This window comes from Pteropus vampyrus, unplaced genomic scaffold (genome assembly GCF_000151845.1).
Source record: "Pteropus vampyrus isolate Shadow unplaced genomic scaffold, Pvam_2.0 Scaffold37, whole genome shotgun sequence".
NCBI lineage: Eukaryota > Metazoa > Chordata > Mammalia > Chiroptera > Pteropodidae > Pteropus > Pteropus vampyrus.
The window spans coordinates 7,079,216-7,105,643 of record NW_011888818.1 but is presented as its reverse complement, the minus strand read 5'-3'; the positions used below and the strand labels follow the sequence as shown (position 1 = coordinate 7,105,643).

At 43.6% G+C, this 26,428-nt stretch overlaps 1 protein-coding gene across 5 annotated transcripts in view; it reads left to right on the top strand.

Annotated features, from left to right (window-relative positions):
• DGUOK (deoxyguanosine kinase) overlaps positions 1-7,845 on the top strand; it is a 30,399-nt gene extending 22,554 nt beyond the window's left edge. For all 5 annotated transcript variants that reach the window (XM_023529478.1, XM_011358137.2, XM_023529479.1 and 2 more), the window contains 4 exons: positions 244-391; positions 6,338-6,453; positions 7,048-7,147; positions 7,597-7,845. In XM_023529478.1, coding sequence (XP_023385246.1) covers positions 244-391; positions 6,338-6,453; positions 7,048-7,147; positions 7,597-7,623 — 391 coding nt within the window. In that variant the 3' untranslated portion in view covers positions 7,624-7,845. The remainder of the gene's footprint in view (positions 1-243; positions 392-6,337; positions 6,454-7,047; positions 7,148-7,596) is intronic.
• The last annotated feature ends 18,583 nt before the right edge of the window (positions 7,846-26,428 follow it).

Here is a 26,428-nt window from a genome sequence, read left to right as displayed (position 1 = left end):
GCTCCCGGTGGGTTAATCTACCTGGAGAGCTATGATTTTAGCTTCTATAGATGCTGTTTCCCATTTTAATGTTGAGCAAGGAGGGAGATAACAGGTTAAATATTCAGATTTCTTAAAGGGTTAAGTGGTTTTAACAGACATGGATCAAGTTGGTTATTAATTTTTCTGCTTCTCTCTTTTTTGCCTTTCATTCTGTTTCCCATTCTTCTCCCCTTCCCCCATCCCACCTACGTTTCCAACTAGGTATATCTTTGCAAAGAATCTTTTTGAAAATGGTTCCCTCGGTGACATGGAGTGGCATATCTATCAGGACTGGCATTCTTTTCTCCTGCAAGAGTTTGCCAGCCGGGTCCAGTTTCATGGCTTCATCTATCTCCAGGCTACTCCCCAGGTAATGCAGAATCTAAAGCCTTAGACTTCAGGGCCACGTGAAACTTAAGAGGAGATGTTCCCCAAGCCCCTGATTTTCTGGTTGGAGAAATTAGACAGAGGGTATTATCTGGAGCACAGAGAGCAGTGAGTAAGCACCCTCCCATTCTAGCACCCAGCACCCTGTTTTCCACAGACTTTCTGCTGCAGAAGACTAAAGCAGTTGACTGTGCATAGAAAGCGTCCCTCTTGATGTAGCAACAACATAGAGCAAATTGGGCATTATCTTTATCACCTAGGGTTTGCAGGTTGGACCCTTTGACCAGGTAACCTATACTAGTTGCCTCAGGTTTCCCTTCCCTCTGACTGGATCATCAGAGTCTGTGGTGGTCTTGATAGTTTCCTAAATAGGATGTGGGGAGGGAGAGAAGGAGGGTTTCCTCACTTCATCCTGATATCGACAATTTATAGTCCCCTTTTGAACCTTTAAGATACCACCGGAAAGGCAGGGTGGACTACAGAAGTTGCTTTCCATGACTCTGGAAGCCATGACCATGGAGCTAGCATAACACACAACAGGGTGATGTCACAGCGGGAACACCAGAGTCTCTGGGCACAGCAGTGGTCCTTAGCCTCTGCTGACTGGAGTGACCTTAGGCAACCCCTGGAAACCTTTCCCCTGGAGGGGTTCTTGTCTGTTTAATTCAGTGGCTCAGACTAGTGGTCTCTAAGGGCTCTTCTGGAGTGGGATTCTGAGTCAGGGCAGGAGGTATTTTTTGAGAGAAGTGTTGTTCTCAGCCTTCGAGGCATATATCATGTATAGTCAAATGCTAGGTATGCCACATAGCCTTAGGAGGGAAAGCTCTCTTTGGGCTAGAGACCTTTCTTTTTAGAGACCGGACTGAGCCTTATGGACAGGACGAATTCTGAGAACAGAGTGAATAGGGTCCGAAAACACAGAGGAGAGCCCTGTCACACAGGCTTCCAGGAGCTAGAGAGGAGAGAACCAGAAAGAAGGGCCTCACCTCAGGAAGGTGGCAGCTAGGAATGAGGCCAGGAGTGTGACTGGGACCAGATATTGGGAGTTCCTGGAGATTATGAGGCAAAAACTAGATCATAGGAGGAAATAAAGAGATCTCACAGAAATAAATAGGGTCTCAGGTTTAAAGTGAAACTGAACTAGAGATTTAGTGAGGCCAGAAGGCTGAGAACCTTCAATGAAAAAAAGCAAGCTGCAATTAGGTGCTTTAATTGTAAGTCAACTGGCTGGGTCACATTTATATGATTTCTTTCAGTAGTCTTCATTGCCTGGGACCATTACTAGAAGAGGCATATTGTGAAAGTGATACTTGAGGGGTGGGGATTGGTGTCAGTGATTATGGGAAAAGGAGACCCCTGCCAAAGAGGATGGCTCGAAGTAGCTGAGTGTAGGGTTCAGGGCGAGGGAAAGGCCTGGTCCCTAGGAGAGCTCCTGGCCTGGGCCAAGGAGGAGTGCTGTGGACTTGGGCTGAGTGAAGTTTGTAGGTGGAGTTCGAAGTGGTGGCATGTTTCCAGTAAGAGTCATGGGATAGATGGCTAAAAGAAGCAGTGGGTTGTGGGGCTGAGCTTTAGGAGGAGATTTGAGAGAGCTGACCTAAGCTTTTCCAAGAGAAACAGACCTTCAACATAATCAGCTTGGTGCCATGAAGACAGTATTGGAGACGAGGAAGTGGGTGGACTCAATTCCTGAGAGCAAAGCAGGGCTGCAAAGGCTTCATTTCTGGGGAGTTAAGGTTGAACCCAGAAACTGGGACTCAACAAGATATGCAAGGAAGTTTTGATCACTTCTTTGTGCGTTCAGATTACTTTGCGAGAAGGAGGCAATGATGATGACAATGGTGATGGTGATTATTATGATAGTATGGCTGACATATCTCTTTGGAGAGACTAATTCAGGGGTAGAATGAGGGGAGTTGGAGGATTATTGTAACCTAATGTTAGAAAAAGAAAACTAGCTTAATTCATTTTGAGATTGGATGGAAATTTTGGTGCTGTTTTGATGGCGTTAGAGCAAGGGACCCAGAAATCCTGGTATCCTTCCCCTGAAGTCACCCTGAACTCTTCTGTGAGATTCATAGGTAACTATATCTAAAAGAAGAGCAGAACAGAAGTTAAGACATCTGTGTAAAAAGCTATGTAGGTGATCAATACTCCAATGCAGAGCCCGGATAGAAATACTGAGTTCAGAGCATGTAAGATGGACCTAAGTAGGACCTTCTTCTCTTTTCCACTTGCTCTCCCCTAAATTCGAACAAACGAGCAAGCCAACAATAGAAAATACCAAAACAGAAGTGGCTGGGCCTCAGTGTCCCTACCCAATCCTATGAACTCAGAAAGAGAGTATGCAGCTGGCCAGTGTGCCTCAAAGAGCCAGGCCCTGCCTGGGACTTCTGTAGCATAGAGGACAGTGTGTGGAAAAGCTCTGGGGGCTCATACTTGAGGATCCACCCACTCCTGAGCCACTTACTTCCCTTCATCACGCCTATGGCAGCACCTGGTCAGGGTCCTGAGAGCAATTCCTGCCCTGGCCTGTCAAGAGGAAACAAATGAATAACAGGGAAGTCTGCTTGGTGAAGGATTCAAAAAGAAAAGCTAAAACTTTTCTCAGATGAAAATGGCTAGTTATGAGGAGTTCAGAGCAGGCACCGATAGATACATGCTGAAATACATGAACAACTGCATTAGCAAAATAAGCAAAAGGCAAATAACTTTATTTTAGAAGCCTTTGAGATACAAAATAAGACCATGGCAAAGTCTAAGGGTAACAGAAACCACACACGGGAGAAGAATCAGTTGCTATCTCTGATTCCAAGCAGTCTGTGTGGAAAGGGGAGTTTGGCGGTGGGGGGTGGGGGGATGGGGGGGGGGGGTGAGCGATAGGGTTCAGGAGATGAGGTCTGTCAGCATGAGCCTGCCCATCCCTCCCCTGCCTGCCCCCCAGCCATTTGCATCTGCACTGTCTTTCCAATTTACATTCAGGTGTGTTCTCCCCATGACGACTGAGATGAAGAGGACCAGATTGTGCAGGATTTTTTTTTTTTAAGAATTTTTATAACCATATCAGTAAAGCAAGAATTATGCCAAATGCTCAAAATAGTTTACCTAGACTTCTGGTGGGGGTGGGGGGGGGCTTGCTCTGTTAAGCAAATTAATAGTAAAAATGGAAATGTTAGCCTGTTTTAATAGGAGAGACCTTAGCGTCAGTGTTTGCCTGCAGCAATGAATGAATAATTATAGCTTTTATAAAAAGAATTGCTCTGCCCTTGTGTATAATTGAAAACATTAAGTCACATTTTTAAAAATATGCATTTTCATTAATTCTGATAATATTTTTTTCTCAGAGAAGAAAATTGGGTAGCTTTGCTATGTTTAGAAACCCTGAAGCTACCTTGCTGGTGGGAATGTAAATTGGTTAGCCCCTAAGGAGGCAGTTTGACAGAATGTTCTAGCAAGTGCACACACGTTTTGACCTATTAATTATGCTCCTTGGAATTTACTCCGTAACTATGCTCCCATGTGGGCAAAATGGCTCGCGCGCAAGGCAGCATTGTTTGTAAAGGCAAATGATTGGAAACAACCCAAGTGGTCATCAGTAGGGACTGGTTGACTATATTATACTCCATCATGCACTGGAAAACTCTAAAGTCGTGAAAAAGAATAAGAAAGTACTGTACTGATATGTAACAGTCTCTAAGATATATTAGGTGAACAAAGACAAGACCAGAGTATATGTATGTATGTATACATATACATACGTATGTATGTATGTATATGTATGTTTATATGTATGTTTAAAAAAAAGATGGGGCAGAAATGTGTATTATGTGTAAAACAGGTCTGAAAGTAAGTTAATAACATTGGTTGGTTGTCAGTGGGGTGGAGGACTGGGTAGCTGGAAGTCAGGGATGTAAAGCTGTGTGATTGGGTTGGCAGGGGAATAAGGGGAATGATCTTGAAGCCATCAGCTGTAGGGTGGGGATGGAGAGGCAGAAAGATAGAAAGAAGGAAAGAAAAAGAGGTTCAGAAAGAAAGTAGAAATGAAAAAGAGAAAAAGGTAAATGGATAGAAACTAGGTCAAAACAAGTGGCTGGGCCTCGGTGTCCCCACCCATTTAAAATGTTAAATGAATACGTGCAACAAATATTTATTGACCACCTACTCTGCCTGAACAAGATGGACTCTGGCCTGCCTCCTGATCTCCCTCAGTCACCGTGCCCTCGGCGTACCCTGTACAGATTTCCTTCCGTTGTCTGTTATAGCCAAAATGCCACTGGTGGCCTGTGTTTGCCCAGGGCCTAGCACAGCGCCCAGGTCTCAGAGTGGGGCTTAGTGAGCTGTTACCAGAGATAAAGCAGGGGGCTCCTGCTGCTTCCAGGAAACACCTCTCAGACTGCCGGAGCCTATTTGCTTATTCTCTTATCTGGTGGCTTCACTTAAGATCCAGACCTCACAGTTTAGCACTTGAATCACTGTTCAGCATATTTTATTTTACTTATTACCTAACGACATTATAGAATCTCTAGGATAAAGACTTCATATAAATTTGGGATGATTATTGATTGAGGAGAGAGAGAGAGAGACCAGAAGAGATAAGTAAGTGCTAAAAGTATTAACGTGTTAGATCTGTCTCTGTTAATCAGTTTGAAAAGTTGGACATAAGATTATAAATGAAATTTGTTTATATGATTTTGTTTCCTTAAAGGAAAGATGGGACAAGAGAGAAACAGCAAAGACTCTGTGTCTTTGGGAATACTGTTCACTGCAGTTTGGGGGTAAAGTTTTTCAAGTGTTTGAAAGAGGGAAGTCCTAAACCAGTGGGTTAATCCACCTGTTCTTCCAGGACAGATGGCTTTGAATAATGAAATGTTTGCCAGGCAATTCAGGCAAAACAAACATTTGGAGCAAAAGTTTGGAGGTATGAATGAACTTGGTCTGCCCTGCAAGCTAGAGGTCAAATCTGGCCAAAGCAGTGAGTCCAGGGGTGGAGCTAAGGAAGTTGAGAGGGGAGAGGTAGAAGGGGTGGCCAGACTCCGAGAAGGGAATGGCCCTGTGTGACGGGTAAAGGAGAAGGTGACAGTCTCTGAGCCATTGTGTTTCAAAGTTTTCTGTCAGGTGAAGGCAGGAAAGAATTATGCACACTCTGGAAGGAGCGGGGGAAGGAGAGTTAGTTCTAAGCCTCACTTTTTTTTACTTCTTTATCTACGCCTATGCAGATTTTGTATTCTGCTGCAGTGTGAGTGCTGTGATGTGAAAGAGATGTCTCAAATTACTTTCCCTTTCATAAATGTCATGTTACTTATACTTTCTTGAACCTTGGGGTGATGGCTGTAGGCAATAAGGAGCTGGTGAAGTATTTTCAATGAGAGTAAGACCATTATATTGGAGTCCTGTGGAAGGACAGATGGGGAGAAAAGAACGGCTCTTACCAGGAACTTGAGCTGCCTTACCTCACAGTGACCCTCCGCAGTGAGTAGAGGATGAGGAAATAAAAGATCGCACCATCAGTGCATGGTGGAGACAGGAATTTAATCCTGAGCTTCTGATGTTAGGGCCATTCACTCCACTGCCTCCAGGAGGCAGAAAGCCAGAGGCCCTTGCTATAGTCCAGGTGACAGATGATGAGAACCTGACCAGGGCAGAGGTAAGAAAGAGGCAGGGAAAGAATGAACTGGAGAGAGATTGAAGAACATTTCAGTGACTTCCTGGATGTGTTTGGGAGCAGAAAAAGGAAAGGTAATTCCAGGTTCCCCAGGCAGACAATATTTACTATTAACCTGTGATTGAATAAGAAAACTAGACTGCAGAAGCAAAGTCGTGGTGTATAGTGCCCAGAATAGACATTATGAGTGGGTCTGAGAACCTCCCAAGACTGCACTGTAACAGCCAAGAAAACAAATGAGCTCAATGGGGCCTGGGAATTGTCTTTTAGATTTGTTTGAAGAGACTACACCGGAGGGGCAGGGAAGAAGAGAGAGGAATTGAGCTGGCGTATCTCGAGCAGCTTCATGGTCAACACGAAGCCTGGCTTGTTCACAAGACCACCAAGTAAGCGGAGAAAAGGGTAGCAGCCTGCCCCCAATACCTAGTCCTAAAATATAGAAAGTTCAACATGCAGCTCCATAAGCAGGTTCAGAATGTACTGGAAGTGGTTGGAAATGTGAAACATTCCATTCAGAAGTTTAATTTTGAGTGTAATCTGTATATTCCAAGAGACTTTTTGTTAGATTCTATTTCCCCAGCTTTTTTGTTTTTTAAAGTTCTACTAGGTTGAACATAACATGGTGATTAATGATAACATAGTTGGCTCAGGGTGAAAGGCTAAAAACTTTTAGAGAAATTGTCTATTTACTAAGTTGACATTCCTAGTTTTAGCCTTTCCTCTCTTCAGGACAGGTATGCTGTCCACTTAAAATGTTTGGGGCCCTCACCTTCAGGATTAGTCTGAAGACTAAAAAGGAATTAAAGTCTTTTTCCAGCTAACTTTATTGAATTACTTTTTTAAACTGCTGTTTACATGCCATTTCATTGAGAAGCCATGTGACTGTAGATCTGTTCTCAAAATTATTAAGACTTGGTGAGTGTGTGAAGCTTGGCTCAGTGTTCTTTTTTCTGTTCCTTAAATGTTCGTGCTTCTTAAAGGCTCCACTTTGAGGCTCTGCTGAATGTTCCAGTGCTGGTGTTGGATGTCAATGATGATTTTTCTGAAGAAGCAGTCAAACAAGAAGAACTCATGAAAAAGGTGTGGAAGGCCTGAATTCCTGCTTTCTGATGGATTTCCTCTATTGTACTTTTATCTTCACCTCAAACTTCAATATAATGGGTCATGTGGTCTGTGCCTCAGATTGCATTTCACACTCCAAAGCCTGTGGGGCATTGTGCAAGTTGCAAACGTAATCCCTATTTTCTAAAGTATTTTGAGTTAATGATTGTTAAATAATTGATTTGTAATATGTACTTCCCAGCTTACTTCTCTAAGGTCCAGAACAAGGGAAAAGAAACTTCTGGATTCTATTCCCAGCTCTGCCTCTTAATACCATATGGCCCCGGGCAGGTCACATTTCCTCTCCATACCTATTTTCCCTTCCTCACAAAATACTCATGGGCTTGGCTACCTGTGCATTGTGGTGGATTATGGTATAGTCTGCTGAAAATGTGAAATTTAACTTTTGGGTTTTCTTTTTCCCACAGGTAAACACCTTTATAAAGAATCTGTAACTAATACCAGGGTGTTCTGGCTGTGATTTGGGCTCTCTGACTTTCCGAAGCTAGAAAAAGACTGAGTCACCTTTCCATCCCCATTCCCATCTCCTCTTACTTCTAGAGTGCTCTGAGACTCCCATGTATGGTTTCTTTTACCCTTAGACTTTGCCGTGGTCTTATTTTGTATCTCAAAGGCTTCTCAAATAAAGTTTATTTGCCTTTTGCTTATTTTGCTAATGCAGTTGTTCATGTATTTCAGCGTGTATCTATCGGTGCCTGCTCTGAACTCTCTTAACTAGTCATTTTCACCTGAGAAGGATTCTTCTTGAATCCTTCACCAAGCAGACTTCCCTGTTGTTCACTTGTTCCCTCTGACATGCCAGGGCAGGAATTGCTCCCAGGACCCTGACCAGGCCCTGCCACATAGGGATGAAGAAGGGAAGTAAATGGCCCAGGAGTGGGTGGGTCCTCAAGTATGAGCCCCTAGAGCTAGGAAATGGAGCCTGAACTCCAGGAAGCTTCTTTATCAATTTCTACCCAGCACTCTTGGTATGGAGGATGGGGTGGGGATTTAGACCTTTGTCCTAGAACTGAAAACCTGAACAAAAGAAAGAAAGGGAGGGAGGATGAGAACAAATCAGGAGCCCAGAAATTCAGCATCTAACATTTAGGGTTTGGTCATCCTGATACTGTGGCCTGCTCTAAACACCTTACCCAGTGAGTTTCTGGAGAGAATCTGTCTATGCTGGAAAGAAAAATTTTTGTGCTGTACTTCAAGCTTCAAGGACAATTTATTGTTAAGAGAGAAAAATAACATGACTCTCCATTAAAAACGAAGTGCTCCATTGCAAGAAGCCTGCAGGTCCATGAGTCACTGGGAGTGGAATTCCTGCACCGAGCCCTCGACGGTTGTGCAGGCACACAGGAAAAAGAATGAGCTTGGGAGTCAGACTGTCCCAGGAGACAGAAATTGTGTTTTCCTTTATGCTTGGGAAAATGAGTGTGAGATGAGTTTCTAACAAATACGATGTTTTAAGTAACAGCACAGCATTTCTTGATTTCTACTTAAAATTTTAATAGCTTTATTGAGATATATTTCGCATACCATATCAGACACCCATTTAACGTATACAATTCAGTGGTTTTTAATATAGCGATAGGGTTGTACAACCATCACCACAATCAATTCCAAAATGTTTTCATCACCCCAAGAAGGAATGCCATGCTAATTAGTCACTATCGCCATTCACCCCAACAATCCCCATGCACCCCATCCTGCCCTAGGCAACCGCTGATCTACTTTCTGTCTCTATAGATTTGCCTGTTCTAGACAATGTTTCATATAAATGGAATCACATAATATGTGGTCTTTTGTGATTGACTGCTTTCACTTTCCAGGTTTTCAAGATTCATCCATATGAGTACTTCATTCTTTTTTATGGCAAAGTATTTTATGGATATACTGCATTTTGTTTATCCATTCATCCATTGATAGACATGCAGATTCCATTTTTTGGCTGTTATGAATAATACTGCTATGAAAATTCATATACAAGTTGTGTGGATGTGTTTTAATTTCTCTTGGTTATATGTGGAGGCATGGAATTACTAGGTCAAATGGTAACTTCATGTTTAACTTTTTGAGAAACTACTGGACTTTTCCAAAGCGGCTACACTATTTTACATTCCCCGCCAGCAATGCATGAGGATTCTAATTCCTCCATGTCCTTGCCAACACTAGCTGTCTGTCATTTTGATTATTGCCATCCTAATGGATGTAAAATTGTATCTCATTGTGGTTTTGATTTATATTCCCTAATGTTGAGCATATTTTCATGTGCTTATTGGTCATTCTTATATCTTCTTTGGAAAAAAACATTTACTCAAATCCTTTGTTCGTTTTTCAATTGGCATTTTTATTGAGTTGTAAGAGTACTTGATATATTCTGATACAAGTCCTTATCAGATACATGACTTAATATTTTCTCCCATACCGTATGTTGTATTTTCATATTGCTAGTATCCTCTGAAGTGCAAAAGTTTTTAATTTTGAGGAAGTCAAATATATTTTGTCACTTGTTGTTTGGCATGTCTAAGACAGTCTTGAATAACCCAAGATCACAAACATCTGCATTTTCTTGTAAGAGTTGTAAGATCATCTCTGTGATCCATCTTGAATTAATTTTTGTGTATGGCGTAAGGAAGGGATTCAATGTTATTCTTTTGTATGTATATATCCAGTAGTCCCAATACCATATGTAGAAAAGATTAATCTTTTCTCCCATTGAATTGCCAGCACTGTGTTGAAAATCTATCCCACTTTTTCTTACATTTGTTTGCTGCTTCAGGCTTTGGACAAGACCAGGGATGAACATGGGGTGTTAGGTGTGTTTTGGAAACTCAATTTTTAGCTTTGAGGGGCCCAAATGATTAATTTCCATTTACATTTCCAGGAACCACTAATGTAGAAATCACCTGTAAACCCAGAGTAAGAGCAGTAGGCCCTTATCCTTCATTCATGTATTTAATTATCAATAAACATTTATGAGTGTCTGCCACATGCTAGAGACCAAGGCGATAACAGTGAACACAACAGAAAGCAGACCTTGTCCTTACCTCGCAGAACTTGACATCTAATGGAGAAAACGATAGACACTGAACAAGTAATTTCATGTGTGGCAAGTGTTTCAAAAGGGGAAGTACAGGTACACTGTGGGGGACTATAACGGAAGAAACCACGTAATCTTGGATGCCCACGCCCTACAAAAGTCACAACTGTTCTAAATTCTGAGGAATGAATGAGGTAGAGAATTGAGGCAGAGGAAAAGGTCATGTGGCAAGGCCTTCATGTGAGAATCAGGCATTAGGCCCAGATTGTCAAAAACAGATGAGGTTGGTGAGTATAAATTAAGAATATATCCTCTCCTTCACATTCTTCACTCGGTCTTAAAGCCTGAAAATATACAAATTCAGTATTTGTTTTCATTTGTGAACATTGCCTTTTAGAATATATTCTTTAAGGAAAGTCAAAGCCATCAACAGTCTCACCTGGGTAAAATAATGTGCCATTTTCTAAATTGGTAGCTGAGGTAGTTTGGAGAGAGTAAATATTTTAATGAGGAGCAGTAGTTCCGGAAGGAGAGGTCTGGGTAAAGTGTTGAAATATGGAAATTAGGATTGCACTGTCAGGCCAGCTGGGTGGCTGTTCTGACTTGGTTTAGGCTCTCCCCCAGAGTCAAATAACTCGGATTAACAACAACAAAAAAGTTACACTTCTTTCTGGCTTACTATGTTGTAAAACCTTCTGTTCTGGAAACAGAATGTTACCTTGATGGGTTTATAATATGGATTGAAGCTGTGAAAGTTCACACTCCAGCTTTCAACATGAAGGGATAAAGTGTTAGTTTCAGGTGAAAGAGGCTGTTTATTATATGCAAATGTTAGTATCGCAGGGAAAATGAAGCAAGGAAATAACATGCATTTAAAATCTGAAAGACTGTTTAACCTCCTTCAGCCCTCACTTTAAAGAGTAGGCAGTTTAAATCTCTATACCACTTTCTCCTTGGAAATTTTTCCTTCGATGGGCTCTTCTGGCTCTTCCATTGCTTGAGTCTCCTTTTCTGTCTCCTTGGCTGACTCATCCTTGTGTTGGTGGCCCTCAGGCACCCTTGGCTCATTTCTATCTTTCCTCATTCCTCTGAGTGATCTTGTATTCGTTTTCCATTGCCGCCATATTGAGTAGCCCTGAATGTGGCTTAAAGCAACCCAAACTCATTACCTTAACAGTTACGTAAGTCAGAAGTCTGACACGGTCTCATTGAGCTAAAATCAGATTATCAACAGGGCTGCATTTCTTTCTGGAGATTCTAGAAGAGAGTCTGTTTCCTTCCCATTTATGTCTCCTAGAGGCTGCCCGCATTCCTTGGCTCGTGGCCCCTTCAAAGCTGGCAATGTTGTACCTTAGACTTTTCTTCCATTGTTACATCTATGATCACAGACAGGAAAGGGTCTCTGGTATTGTGTCCACGTGATTACATGGAACTTACCTAGACAATCCAGACTACTCTTCCCCATCAAGGTCTTTTAGCCTTAACTACATCTACAAAATCCCTTTTGCTAGTACGGTAATATTCACAGGTGCCAGGGATTAGGATGTAGACATCTTTGGGGGCCTTCTGCAGATCTCAAACACTGTCATGCTGGTACTATTATCATGGGGTGAGGACTTTTTTGAAACTTGGAAATTTATGGAAAATGAATCGTTGGCAGTAGTAGAGGGAATAGTACCCTGTCCTGGCCCAAACAGCCTAGGACCACCAGGAACAAACCTGTAGTTTGACAAAATCGGATTTATTAACTCATTGTAACAAAGGAGGCACACATCAGAGGAACAACGGGGTGTCTCACTAAACAGGCAAAGAGAAAGTTACAGGATTTAGGGAAAGGAAAGCATTTCAGTAAAATTTAAATGCAGCAGTGTTTTTGATTGGCTCAAAGCAAAGCGGGAGTCAACATCTGGTCTGAACTTCACAGCAAACCCAGGTTCATTTCTTTTGAAAGTACAAAGTTAGGATAAATGTGGAATATTGTGTTCAGAAACCCCTTATGTGAAGCTCTGAACCTGGGCTGCAAATCAAGACTGCTTCTCTGTCAAAGTGACTTAGATCCTCCTGGCAACAGAAGGGTGTTTTATTTTTACTGATAAAATTTCAAACAGCAAAGTTTCTGTGGTCTATCATTTTAGAGAACAAGGTTTCTCAGTGAGTAAGAAAGCAGTAGTCACGCAAAGAAGGGGGCGGTTATGACACTTCAGCTGCAGCATGCCCTTGGGAGGAATATTGTTTCATGGTAACTTTGTACCTATGTCGGTCCTCTCAGCCTGATGAATGTCAGGGTTTTTTCTTAGTCTGAGCTAATTTTTTACTTTCTCACCCACTTCATTTATCTACTCATAGCCAGTTTTGTTTCACCTATACCCTACCCACCACTGTCATTATTTTGAAGCAGATCCCAGACAGGAGATGACTTTTAAAGCTAGAGCTATATTCACCAGTGGATGTCATTACCTGGATATCCCTTAGGCTCAGTGTGTACAGAACAGCGTTCTCATCCCACCACCCCCACTTAAGCCAACAAAGCCCATTTGTCCTGCTCCTCCATTTTCCCAGTTGGCCACATTTGAAGCCTTGGAGTCATCATTGCCCTTCTACCTCGCCTTGCACCCTTTCTCAACAAATTCTGCCTGTTCGTCTCTGTCATTTCTGGTGCAGGGACTTTAGGGTTGACTCATCAGCATTCATTCACTTTACCTCCATAGTGGTCACATGGCTCCTTTCCTAGCGTGGCCAGGAGTGGCTGGAAAGCCCGCTCCCCTGCCTTCCCCACCGTCACCTATTACTATTACCAGTAATCATCTCTTCTCCAAGCCACCCCAACTAAAACCATGTACAAAAAAGAACCATGGTTGCAATGGAAAAGCACAGTGTCAAGGTCTCCCACCCCACCCCTACCACCAGATAGCTGCCTCTCAGCCCTTCCTGTGCAGAAGTAGTAGAGGTGCCATGTTTTTATAACCTCATATCCCACCCCTCATTCCATAAACCCTGCAAGACTACCTACGGTTTCAGAATACGCTGTGCGTTTCCCACATGATGGCATTTGTCCTAGGCATTTACCCTGAAAGAACTGCTCGTTCCATCAGAGTCCAAAGTCTACCACTCCTCTCTTGGCGAGGCTCTTCCCTCGCCCCACACAAAATAGCCAGTCTTTGTGCTCCTGGGCACTCTGCTTATTAAACTATGTCAAACTATGTATCGGACCTGAATGCAAGTAGTCTGGAGACATTGCTTCCCTCCTGAGCTTTGCCATTCTTGACACAGACCATGTCTTGGTCACTTAGCATAGTGGCTGGCATTTATTTATTGCTACTTAGTGAGTGCCTAATATAGACTTGTTAAATAAATGAATGATGTAACTGGAGACATGATCTGCCCTTTCTGAGGCCACTGGGTTTGTGAGCTCCATGTTACAATCATCAGTTTATGAAGTACTTTCTGTATGTTAAGCATTATGAGGATATGCAAGAAAATGACAGGCCCAGATCCCACCTTCGAGTTGTCAAGAGAGTTGATGATTATTAAATGCCTACTGTGTGCCAGCTACTTTACTGAACACTTTAAAAATGTTAAATCAATTCTCTCAATAACCCTATGACAGGAGTTTAAGATCCCAATTTTGCCAGTTGAGAAAACTGAAGCTCAGGAAAGTTCAATAACTTGCCTAGGGTCCCTCAGTAGGTGGCAGAGTTGGGACTCAACCCCATCTTGACTCCAAAGCCTGTTTTCTTTCCACAATATCAAACTGCCTTGTAGGGGAGACAGGACTAGACTTTCAGAAAAGAAGGCAAGCACGCATTTCTCTGGCTACCTCTCTGGATTTATCAGCCCACTTTGGTTACCTGGGCAGGAAGACCATATAGCTTGCCAGCACTGCTGGGTGGACACCCCCAGGTGCCTTTGGCCCTGAGCAGGCACAGAGATGCTTCCAGTATCCCAGATTTCCTCTTCCAGGCAACTGCACCTTCAAGGTAGTGAGCCCCTTCAGGCACTGGGGTGCATTTGGCAGTTTGGTGAAAGTTCTGGAATGCCTTTACAAAAGCCTTCCTACCCTTCTGGGTCCAATCTGTATGTTATTATCAAATGATTCTCCTAAAACACCTTTAAATCATATGAATATTCTTCTTTAAAAAAGGTTAGTATCTAAACGCAAAGTGGTATCCTGGATTGGTTCCTGGAACAGAAAGAGGACGTTAGTGGAAAAACTAGTTCAAGTCTGGAGTTTAGTTAATAGTAATGTACCAATGATGGCTTCTTAGTTATGACAAGTGTACCATATAATGTGAGTTGTTAGCATTAAGGGAGCTGAGTGAGGGGTATATGGAAACTCTGTACCATCTGTACCATCTGTAACTCTCTGTACTATCTTTGCAATTTTTCTGTAAATCTAAAATTATTCCAAAATAAAAGTTCACTTTTAAAAAAGGTTGGTGCCTCTTACAAGATGACCAGACTCAACTGGGCTTTTGGGGTCCTCTAATCTTTTCTTTCCCTGCCCCTGTGAAAGGACCCTCTGTTCTAAATGATTTTACTCACTGCCCTCTGAAAAGAGTTGTGCTTTCTTCGTCCCTGCATTTGTCCTAGCCATTTACCCTGATCGACTGATAAGCTGCCCCAAAATCAGTCCTGGTCCTTAATTGCAAACAGAAGTAAATCACTGTGAACCCGATGAAGCTTAAGCTTCAGGGCCCTTCATTTGCAAGGCCCTGGAGGGCCCACCATGGCTGCTGTCACAGAAAGTTCCTCATGGACCCAAGACTCTGATAGGGATATCTAACTGGCAGAGTCTGGGCCAAACGCCCCTGACTTGCCAAGTAGCTGTGAGAGAGTCTGGGAAAGACAGTCTATGACTTCATCTTCACTGTGGGAGGTGGGCTCTACTTCCAACCAAGGTGGGTAAGTGCCCAAACACAGGAAGGAGATTCATTTGCTGGCTCTCCACAGAGTGGCAGATGTTCACTGCAGCTGGGGTTTCTAGAGCCAAAGCTTCCGCTAGAGACCATCGGGTTCAGGTGACACTCGTGAAACTCCAGCTTAGTTTGGCTTGGAGTCTGCACAGTACACACTATGCTCCTATCTTTGATTCACTAGACCAGGGTCATGAGGACTTCATCTCCTGAGAGTACTTGAATTAAAACTCTTAAAGTGAAAAGGGCCCATGGGCATGCCTTTGGGAACAGCAATGGAAAATGATGACACCAGGAAAGTGATAGCTTACTCTGTGGCTGTGGGTATTCCCTACGGGCAACAAAGTACTCAGTGTCTGGAAGAAGACCCTGTGATCTCTCTCAATGGAGGCCCCATCACTCCTCTCACCACCAGGAACATTGACTTCTCTTCTCACTCATCCTCAATATCCAGGCAATCATCTGGGGCTAGCCACTTCTCCCTAAGATTTCTCAGATCTGTTTCATCAGCCAGCATCCTCTTCAGGAAGCCTTTGCTGGCTCCCTCCCCATCTGGGTCAGGTGCCCTGCCTTTGTGCTCCTATTGAGTGCCTTTTGCATCTATCTTGTTGCACATGCCATATAGCATAAAATGATTTTTTTCTTTTTTTTTTTTTCTTTTTGGGTTTTTTTTGGTCAGAGCTCAGAACGTATCTTAGAGTTCAGAATGAGCCTTAGTCTTCTTTGAATCTCCAGTGCCTGGCACATAAGAGTAACTAAGTAAATACTAGACAAACTGAAAGAAAGGAGAAAAGGCAAAAGGAACTAGGCTGAGTTTGAGAAGGGCCCCTTGGACTAAGCAATGAAATATTCCTTATACTCTCACCCCTTTGTGCTGCCAGCTACATATTTGTTACATACTTGCCGAGTCCCAGGTCAGCTGGTAGTTAGGCTCTGAGCAGCCTCTCCACCTCTGGACTAGATTATATTACTGAGATCCTTAGAGCAAATGGTAGAAATACAAGATGGGAAGTGAGTCCTTTGATTCTGCTCTCAGAGCACCGCCAGGTGATCCTGGGGACCACTGTGGACTATGAAGTGCCTCACGAGGAGGGAATTACCAAAAACAGAAGCCCCAGGACCTGACTCAGTAAAACTGCAACATCAGCCCTAGACTGCCCTCCTCAGACTTACTTTACAAGAGGAAGATATAAACTCTAAGTCACTGTTTGGGATTTTATCATTATATACAGTTGAGCTAATAATCCTGTGGCTCTGAGTTTATTGCAACATTCTCTCTTGTCTCATTTAGGGCCCTGCTTGCAGGGCAACTGTGTGTCAAATTGCTTGTAACTGGAGCCCCCATGAAATTTTATCTAGTACTGGGGACCCCCTGCAATTATGAGATGGTTCCTGGGCCACCCGTGCTGGGCACATGGCAGGAGCAAGAAAAGGAGGTAGGGAGGAGCTGTGTCACCTTGGACAGGTCACCAGGCCTCTCTAGGTTCCTTGCTTTGAAAACAAGAAAGATGACCTTCAGGGTCCTTACAGCTTCATGCTCAAAATATTGGCCTTATGAAGAAGTCGCTTGGAATAGATGGAGGGCTTGGGTTTAGGCATCAGACAAACCTGAATTCCAATCCTGACTGGGCCACACTAACCACCAGTACAATTTGGATAAATTCCTTAACCTTTCTGAGCTTCTGTTTTCCTTAAATATGAAAGTAAAGCTAACTTTGTACCTACTTTGCAGAGGCATTCCAAGGATTAGAAATACTGTAGACAAACATCTGGGCACAGAACACCCACTCAATAAATAGAGCCGGTAGTGTAGGTAGAAAGATTGGAGAACATTGGAAAGTCTTTTGAGAGTTGAGCTGAGCTGAGGCATGAAAGGTGAAATGAAGACTATGTTGGTAGGTAAAATGGTAGGACATCCCAGACAGGTGAGCAGCATGGGCAAGGGAAGGAATACTCATGAGGTGATGGTGAAGAGTGTGTACAATGTGGTCCCAAATGGGGAGAGACAACATGTCCCTGAGTGTGATGCAAGGCAGAGTGTAACAGGTGCTACTTATAGCTAAGAGTTTCATGGATCACATGCGCTTGAGCTGGGCATTAAATGATAGTAGGATTTTCAGAACAAAAGTTAGGATAAAAGTGGCTTTTGAGAGTAAACACCATGGGCAAAGCCAGGGAGCTAAGAAAGTGTCTGGTGTATCTGGGGGAGGGGAAGCTGTGAGGCTGGAGGAGAGGGCAACAGTGGAGGAGGAATGCTCAAAGGTTTTAAATGAGGGGTCTCCAACCCCCGGGCTGCAGACTAACACCATCTGTGTGGTCCGTTAAGAACCCAGGCTGCACAACAGGAGGTGAGCCAGTGAAGCTTCATCTGTATTTGCAGCCGCTCCCCAGTGCTAGCATCACCACCTCAGCTCCACCTCAGATCATCAGGCATTTGATTCTCATAGGAGCCCCAGTCCCTGGTGCCAAAAATGTTGGGGACCACTGTTTTAACTAGAGCACTTGGGCCCCTCTTCTCTGCAAGGCAAAGACAAGACAGGCCAGATGAGCCTCCATTACTCACTGTCTTGTACCTGTGTCCCTTCAGCACCTCTGCCAGGTCTGTAAGGCCAGAGTCAGAATGCCTGGGTCTGGAAGAAGCCTCTGAGGTCCCCTTGCTGACCTGGCAAAGGGGCTGATGCAGGACTTGTGTTCAGAAAGTGGAAGGCGGGGAGAGCAGGCAGGCATTCATTGCAGCTTCCTTCCCTCCTGGCTGCTGGCTGCGTGCCCTGAACTTGACCTCAGATGACCTGCGTGTTCCCTTCCTGGAAAAAGTTCCATTGCCAGGAGCAGTTGAGTTTTGTCTTTGGCTTTCTTTCCCTTCAAAGCGGGGACTTTGTCTTAGCCTGAGACTGGCTTCTGCTCCTCCAAAAACTACCTGAGCAGGACCTTTCCTCTTCATTGCATGTCAGAGGGCAGTTTAGAATTGACTACTTTAAGAGTGCAAGATCATGGTATAGATAAGGACAAAAAGACCACGGGCGGGGGGGGGGGGTCAGGTGGAGGAGCTATGAAATATTTTCCCTGGACCACACAGCTAGTTAACAGCTGAGCTGGAACAGCCCAGGAGTTTAGAGTCTCAGGCCCACGCTCTCCACCTATCTAAGAGCTGCCTAAGGCCACACTCCTCAAATTTATTAGGGCGTGACATAAGTCCAGATTAATGTCAGTGTCTTGAAATCCTTGTGTGAGAAAATGAGTTATGTTTCAGGCATTGTCCTTGTTAACAATACCATGCTTGGAGGTTTTGTGGATTGGATTGGCATGAAAAATAATTTCAAAATACCTGGATCTGCCCAGTGTCGCTGATGAGTGTTGCCTTAGGAGACTGAATCTAGTGTTAACTCTAGTAACAGGAAAGAGCGGCATCATTTTCTCCTAAGTCATATGCATAAAGTATACATAGCATACTTATTGAAGAAAGGGACTGATTCGTAATTGACATACAAGATAGAATTTATTAATTCAAGTAGGCTGCTGTTGCTCAAAAACCAAGACTTTGGAGATAGTTTATGGGGCCCAGTAGAGAGACAGTCTCTGTTCTCCATTCAACAAGAATACATTAAACTTTTGAGTCCCAGGTGCTGTGCGGGGTGCTGGGAACACACTGGGTAGCAAGACAGACATATACATACCTTACAAGTGACTTCTTTACTTAGCAAATAAAATATCTTACCTAGATTTGAATACCAGGTTTAGTTCTGAAAGATATTTTTGTCTGCTTTCTAAGATTAAGCTCCTCTTTCAAAGGAGGGAGAATGAATTTACTGATTGAAAATACTTAGAAAAACATGTAGCTTACACAAAGGTAATCTCAAAAGAGGAATCCCCAAGATATTTTAAGCAATGGTCACATAACCTCCCAAGGAGATAATTTAGATAAGAACCTTCTATTTGGAAGTAGACATTTTTGGATGTTTGCTTAAAGCAAAAGCATGTTTTCATAACAAGGTTGTGGTGTCTGTAGGCCAGCCACCTCTCAAAGCAAGATGACCAAATGATCTGAACCAACCAGATCTATTGGCTGCTGTCCACTGCTCATGAGCCCTCTGGCTAGGACTGCCCCAGGCATCCACATTTGACAGCACCTACCTAGAGAATCTCCAAATCAAATCAAATTATAAGACTGACACAGCTTAGAAACAAACCTGCTTATTTGCATGGGTTCTGGCATTGCCAAGGGTATTTCATTGATCAAAGAAAATTGCCATCATTGGGGTTTCCAGATTCTGACAATATATTCTATATTCTTTCTGTTTCATACAGCACTTTCTCATTTATTTTTTCCTTGAAGCTATACCTCAACTCTTGCAGTAGGCACTAAATGTTCTCATTCTGCAGATAGACAAACTAAGGTTTGGTTAAACAACTTGCCTAAAGCACACAGCTAGAGAGAGTCACTTATGGGGCTTGAAACCAGGTCTGGCAGTTCCTCCTCCACTAGGGGACACTCCCTTAAGAAACTCATGATCACGGGCATGAGCATAGCTCCCAGGCTGGCTGCACGTTAGACCCCCACCCCGGCATGACTAGATATTGCCAAGGACACTAGGCCTGGTCTCCAACCCAGGTCCCTAAATAAAGTGATTATCAGTGGACTACAGATTATTTTAGATTTTTCTTTTTGCTCATCTGTATATTCTTATTTTTCTATAATTAACCTGTATTTAATTTTTTAATTAATAATATCATTATAATGGCTGCATCATGTTCCAATGTGCTCATAGCCCATAAGTTAATCACTCTTTAATGTTGGATTTTTAGGTTGTTTCCAGTTTTTTGTCGTTACAAATAAGTCTTTGGTGAAGATCTTTGTACCAGATTATTGTGCACCGCCTTCCCAAGAGTGAAATTATTGAGTCAGAGGGCATAAACAAATTTAAGGTTATCGATAAACATTGCTAAATTGCTTTCCAGAAGGGCACTCAAGTTTATGGTCCCTTCAGTGGCATATATTGGGAAAGAAAATAGTTACAGTCTTTGCAAAATTGAGCACGTTCATCTGTGATCTGTCAATTTGCTGTGATTACTAGTAAGGTTAGACTTTTGATATACTCATTGGTCATTTGTATTTCTTCTTTTGTGAATGTTCACCTCCTTTGCCTTCCCCGCTCTCCCTTTTGGGTATTTGTCTTCTTTCTTACATGTTAAGTATGTTTATAACATTTTTCCTATTCATTTGTTTTGTAAATGTTTTCCCTCAGTTTATAATTAAATTGAGTTTTTGACATACAGAAGGATTTATTGATTTTATGCTTACAACTACCTTTAGATTACTTGATCAGGTAAACAGTTACCAACACTTTCTTCTCAGGTCTCATTAATAAATGCTTGCTTATATAAGAGCAATTGTCTGATTAAGCAAGATTTGATTGGTCTGGACTAAGGAACAATCCATCTCCTATAGGAACCTGACTTGGAATTATCAAAACTACAATACTTTTATGGTATACATTCCTTGAACTATCCCACCCGATACTGATAATGTGAAAAAAAAAAAATGTCGATAGTTCCTACCTACTTTGTAGGGCAAAATATTTTGAAAGCAAACACAGCCTCTCACAAAAGACTGCCCTACCCCAAACTAACAAAGCCCATTTCTGCTCTGTATTCAAAATAGGGTGGGTTTTAGGATGGTACCACTAGACCAGGTGGAGACCATCCTGCCCTGGTCCCATGCCTTGGGGACAGATTCTAATCCTAGGCAGGGCTGTTCTGGCAATGTAATATTTGGGACATTGTATACTAATAAATTATTTGTCGTTTCTGACATTCAAATTTAACTGGATATCCTGTATTTTAATTTGCTAAATCTGGTCACTATAATCCTCAGGTTTTATTTCAGTATTGACTTTGTGGCCTACGTCCCAGTGGTGTACACTGGAAGCAATAGAGAGACCAGCACCCCTGGCATACCACATAAAGGAATTTACCTGCCTGCCTCCAAAAGGAGCTATCAAGGCTAAGGAGCAGCCTGAGCCACAGAGATATTTTTTAAAAATCCCACTCTGTTGACTCGGCTACTCAGGTCAGCATGTGCTTATAAACCTAAGCTCTTCACCCAGGCCTCATGGGTGCTTCCAGCCTTCCTGCACGTCCTTGCTCTTCATCCTTCTTTCTAGGGGCTGCGGGTCTCCCTTGTGGCCACTGCCTGCATCAGGTGCCCTTAATCCACTGAACCTTCCTGTTTCAGTGGCCAATCTGTTTGTTCCCTGTGGCCTCTTTCTGCCTTTAACACCATATTTTCTCTTACTTTTTTTTTTTTTTTTTTGATGGATTATGGATAATTAGATTGTTTTCCAAAGGCTGGGCATTCAAATTCAAGTTTTATTGTGGTTCGAGGTGGCGAAATGTTATGTGCACGTGGGTCATGGCTTAGTCACACGACCATTAGGGCAGTCCTAAAGAATGGCAAGAAGACTGAGACGTCAGCTGATAACCCCCTCCCTGGTTTAGTAAATAAGCAATACAATGTTGGGAATACAGTATATCTCCCCAGGAACAATGCTGGCATGATCTTGAATGACTCCATCCATTAGTGCAGGTGTTTTCAAGAACACCTCTCCCAGCTCAGTGGTGGATGCCTGTGTCCTTTTTACCTCTAGCCTACTTATCCCTGCCCCTAGAGGCTTCTAAAGCAGAACTTCTCAGTCTTTAGGGTGCCTTTGAATCACCTGAAGTTCTTGTTAGAATGCAGATTCTTATTCAGTAGCTCTGGGGCCCGCTGAGATGCTGCCCTTCCACAACTCTCAGTGGTGCCGCTGCTGCAAGTCCAGTGATCACACTTGGAGCTGCAAGAAGCTGAAACTTCTTTTCCTGATTGGCTGCAGGACATCCCAGGCACCTGGCCTTTTTAATTTTGGGACTCTGGGTGGGACGCCTAGGGCCCAGGAGGTCTGAATCCAAGGCAATGTGATCTACATCTGTGAGAAAGGAGAGCACAGAGTGAGGACAAGGGAAGTAGGCTAAAGTGAGGAGAGCTGGGTAGGGGCTGGAAGCCTGTGAGGGGGACAAGTTCAGAGCAGTTTAGAGTGGAGCTGACAGGACCTCAGGCTGAGTGAATATGAAGGGAGGCTTTTGGGGAACTGCCATCTCCCACTGAGAAGGCTGAGTAGGGGCTTCTCAGTGGCAAGCCTCATCCTGGTCACCTGGACACCATTATCTCCATTACCTTAGGTGACACAATGTCCCCATTGATTACTGTATAGATTTTAACTCTAATTATTTGGGCTAAAATATCTTAAGACTCTTTCTCTGTGAAGTAGGAAGAGGAATCAGGGAATGGGGTTGAGTTGGACGAATGGGACAGTTTGAGTGCCTACTATATACCAAGGTCTGCGATAGGACTTTGTCATAGTATGGCTCAGCTCATGTAATCCTCTGCAGAGGGAGGCCAGGAGGGGGAATCACCTCGCCCACAGTCACGAACCAGCACATGGAGGAGCTGGAAATGCCAGGAATCCAAGGGAGCATCTCTGTGTGCAGAGGAGGGGAAGGTGTCGAGGGGAAGGCACAATGGCCGAGCGAGAAGAATGAGGTCTCTAGTAAGACCTCTGAGGATTGGCCTCTTGCATTGCACAGTTCCTACAAATGGGACTTGACCCTCACCCATAAAAAGATGCAGGGACAGGGAAGAGGGGTTGATATCAAGTTTAGGTCTCAGATGGGACAAGCAGGCTCCTAGTCATGAGGAGATAGGATGGGAACAACACATGGAAACATGATAATGGGACAAACCAGTTGAAGCAGCCTTTCAGGGATGCTCAGCCTTTTATAAAGCCTTAGCCCTGCTCTGACTGGATTCTTAGGAATTTCACCATTTTTATACTATACATATTTTCTCTGCTTTCCCTTCCCCAATCCCCACTTTTTAAAAAAAGAAAAAAAAAAACAAGTTCTTTTTAAAAATTCTGACTTTGTTAGAGGATGTGATTCTGAAGTTTAACCAAGAGACAGATCATAGGATCTGGGCCCCGCCAATTTTCCCCACCTGAACCTCAGGGCCCTATGTGCGCTGCTTCCTGGGTCTGTCTGTGGGCATGTCCCACAGGCACCTCAAAGGAATATAGCCTTGCTGACCCCACTCAGCAACCTGCTTCTCCTCTGGCCCTTTGGTGCTACCATCCATTCTGTTGCTCTTCCAGAAAGCTCCTCCCTATCCCCTCATCCAATCAACCCATCCTGTCGATTTGATCCATAAATCTCTCAACATTTCTCTAACTGCACCCCCAAAACCCTAGTGGAAATCACCATTTTCTCTCATTTGGGTTCCTGCAACAGCCTTCCAGCTGGTCTCTCTGCTTCCATTCTCAGACCTTATTCTAATACATTCTCCATACTGCAGCCAGTGCAGAGCAAGATGTAGTCCTTGTCCATAGCACAGTGGATGGGACAAACCTAGGCACTCTTACCATGTGATTGGTAGGCCCAGTCATCAAAGGCTTCCTAGGGTATCACCTGAGCATAGTCAGGAAGGATGAGTGGGAGTGAATGGCAACAAGGCAGGAAATGCTTCTATCAAAGCTATGCTGTTATAGAAGTTTCCTTTAGCAGGCAGGCCACTAGTGACACATATACCCTGAGTCCTTTCCTTTGCTAGATTTCTTCTCTATTTCCAGATTAATTTCTCCTGAGTTTGCCCTACTGCCACTTACCCCTTCCACCATGCTTCCCTTAAACTCAGATTTTTCAGCCTAGTCTAAACCTCTGAACCTGCTCTAAGGTGAGGAATGACAACCCATTAGAGTGCAGATCTGAAGTAAATGTCCCGAGGAGGGAGGGAGAAGCACTTTGGAAATGGGCAGACCGATCACACTTACACATACCTCAAATGCACACGTACACACCACCTCCCGTACACACATTCCTTGTGTGTTAGTTATTAGTGCTGTTAGCCAAATGTTTTTGCTTCTCTCTCCAGGCACATGGGAGCATTACATGCATTGCACTTCCCTGCCCCCTTGTGACTTGCTTTGGCCAGTGAACTGAGAGCAAAAGTGCTGTGTTACTTCTAGATAAAGGCTTTCAGAGTCAGTGCTCCATTTGCTCCATCCTTGTTTCCCATCATCAAGGCTAAAAAGGTAACATGTCCATTGCAGCAGCTTGCATCCCTGAGTGGCTGTGGAAAACAGAACTCCTATTGAGCCCACAGTAAACATAAAATTTTATGTCAAAGTAATGACACCTGGGGATTGTTTGTTAGTACAGCACAACTTAACTGATCCTGATTGATATACCTAGTCAAATCAAGGTTTGGGGGCACCAAGTCCTTTATCCTGTTGGGTTTTCAGCAGCTTGAATCTCTGAGTATATCAGAGCTCCCATCCTCTTGCCCAGACCCCTTAGGTTAAAAGATATCCAGGTTATTTCATCTCTTTCGCATTATGATGGGGATCCTGGCATTCTCCTTGTAAATTATATAGTCTATTTGATTTAACCTAGATTCGAATGAAGTCACAGAAATAGTTATAAAACATGAAAGCATTTGCTGAGCTATTCAAAAGCATATATGGTCATGACTACCCTATACATGTCACACTAAACAATGCATATCCAAAAGCAATCCACTATTGAATATGCCTTTCCCCAAGAGCAAAACACCAGCTTCTGCCCCATATCAGCTCTGGCATTGGTAGGCTAATTTCAGAGGTCCTGGATTGTAAGCCCAATTCTGCCACTTAGTAGTGATGACCTTGGACAAATTACCTTTCTGAGTCCCAGTTCCCTTATCTGCAAAATGGTGCTAATAATAATAAAATCTATGACATAGAAAAAAAGGAAAGTAACAGTTGGTGTATTAGCCATTCTGCACAGACAGAACAATAATGTGTGTAGAAGTGCTTTGAATAGGGAAAGCTCTATGCAAATATTAGCTGATGTTTTTTAACCAATACATGACCAAAGAAGAAACACATCCCAAATCAAATAAACTTTCTGATACCTTCAATCTTTATAACCAAGCCCAGATGTGAACATAGCCTGTTTACATTTCTGCAAAAGGTCCCATAGTACAAAGCTCATTCTTCAAGTGGGACAAATTGCTTATTAGCTAGAGAGAAGGACTGGGGTCAAGCACCTCAAAGGTGGTTAGTCACATTCAATCATCTGCAGGTTCGGCAAACACCGAGCAGTGTTGGTTCCACGCAGTGACTTCCCGGAGAACCACAGGCACTCACTCATCCGATTATACTTCCTATGTTCCCACCCGGTGCTGAATCAACTGCAGTTTATCCATGGAGCTGGAAGCCCTCCTTATTTCCCAGCCACAACTCCATATCCACCTGCGGACATGCTCCCTGTCAACACTGTATTGCCTTCCGTCTGGACTTTTCCCCTAGCGAAGGGATTTCCCTGTCTAGCCCTTGGGGCACCTGCGCCGCCTGGTCCTGACCTCACTCGAGCAGCGGCCTAAAAGGCTCAGCCTCTGGCCGGCCGCTGGGGGTGGGGCCGCCAAGCCGCGGTCAAACCTCCTCTAAGCGCCTGGGGCCTGATTCTGGCCGCCGCCTAGGTGTTGAACTTGCTTCTTGCCAGCTTCCTCCAGTCCAGTGCTTTTCAAACTTGAGCGAGCATCACCTGAAGAGCTTGTTAAGACAGATCGCTGGGTCCCATCCCTGAAGTTTCTGCTTGAGTAGGTTTAGAGGTGGGGTCAGAGCTTGCCTTTCTAACAAGTTCCCAAGTGTTGATGATGCTGCGGATCCGGGATCACACTTAGCGAAACTCCGCCTGTAGCTTAATGCTGCTCCCAGATAGAGGCTCGCTGGCCACCCCCACGCTCGCCCCAGCCCTGAGCGCTGTGCGGGTAGGGAATAGCCCTGCCTCACCAGAGGCCGGAGGCCGCAGACCCAGGAAGGCAGGGCCTGAGGAGTTTGGATTTCATCTTGGGGGCCCCTGAAGAGCTTGTACTGGTAGGAAAGCAGACAGGAAAAACCCTTGGGGGTATAGAACCAGAGGGAAGATAAAGTAACCAGGGGGATCGTTTCATAAACTATAAATGTCTAACCAATAGACTGTATACTTGAAACTAAAAACAAAACAAAACAAAACAAAAAACCAACCTTGCTTGGGTCCTCAGGTGTTACTGGGATATTTCATTGATTGGGTTCTACTGACCTATTTCTTCAATGCATGCGTATTGATTGGGTGCTAAGTCTAGGGTTATGAAGGTGAAAAGACAGGGTCTCAGCCTTTCAGGAGCTAATAGTAATGGAGAGGAAAATATGTAAACAATGCCAATGCCAGTAAGATAACTATTTCTAGGAG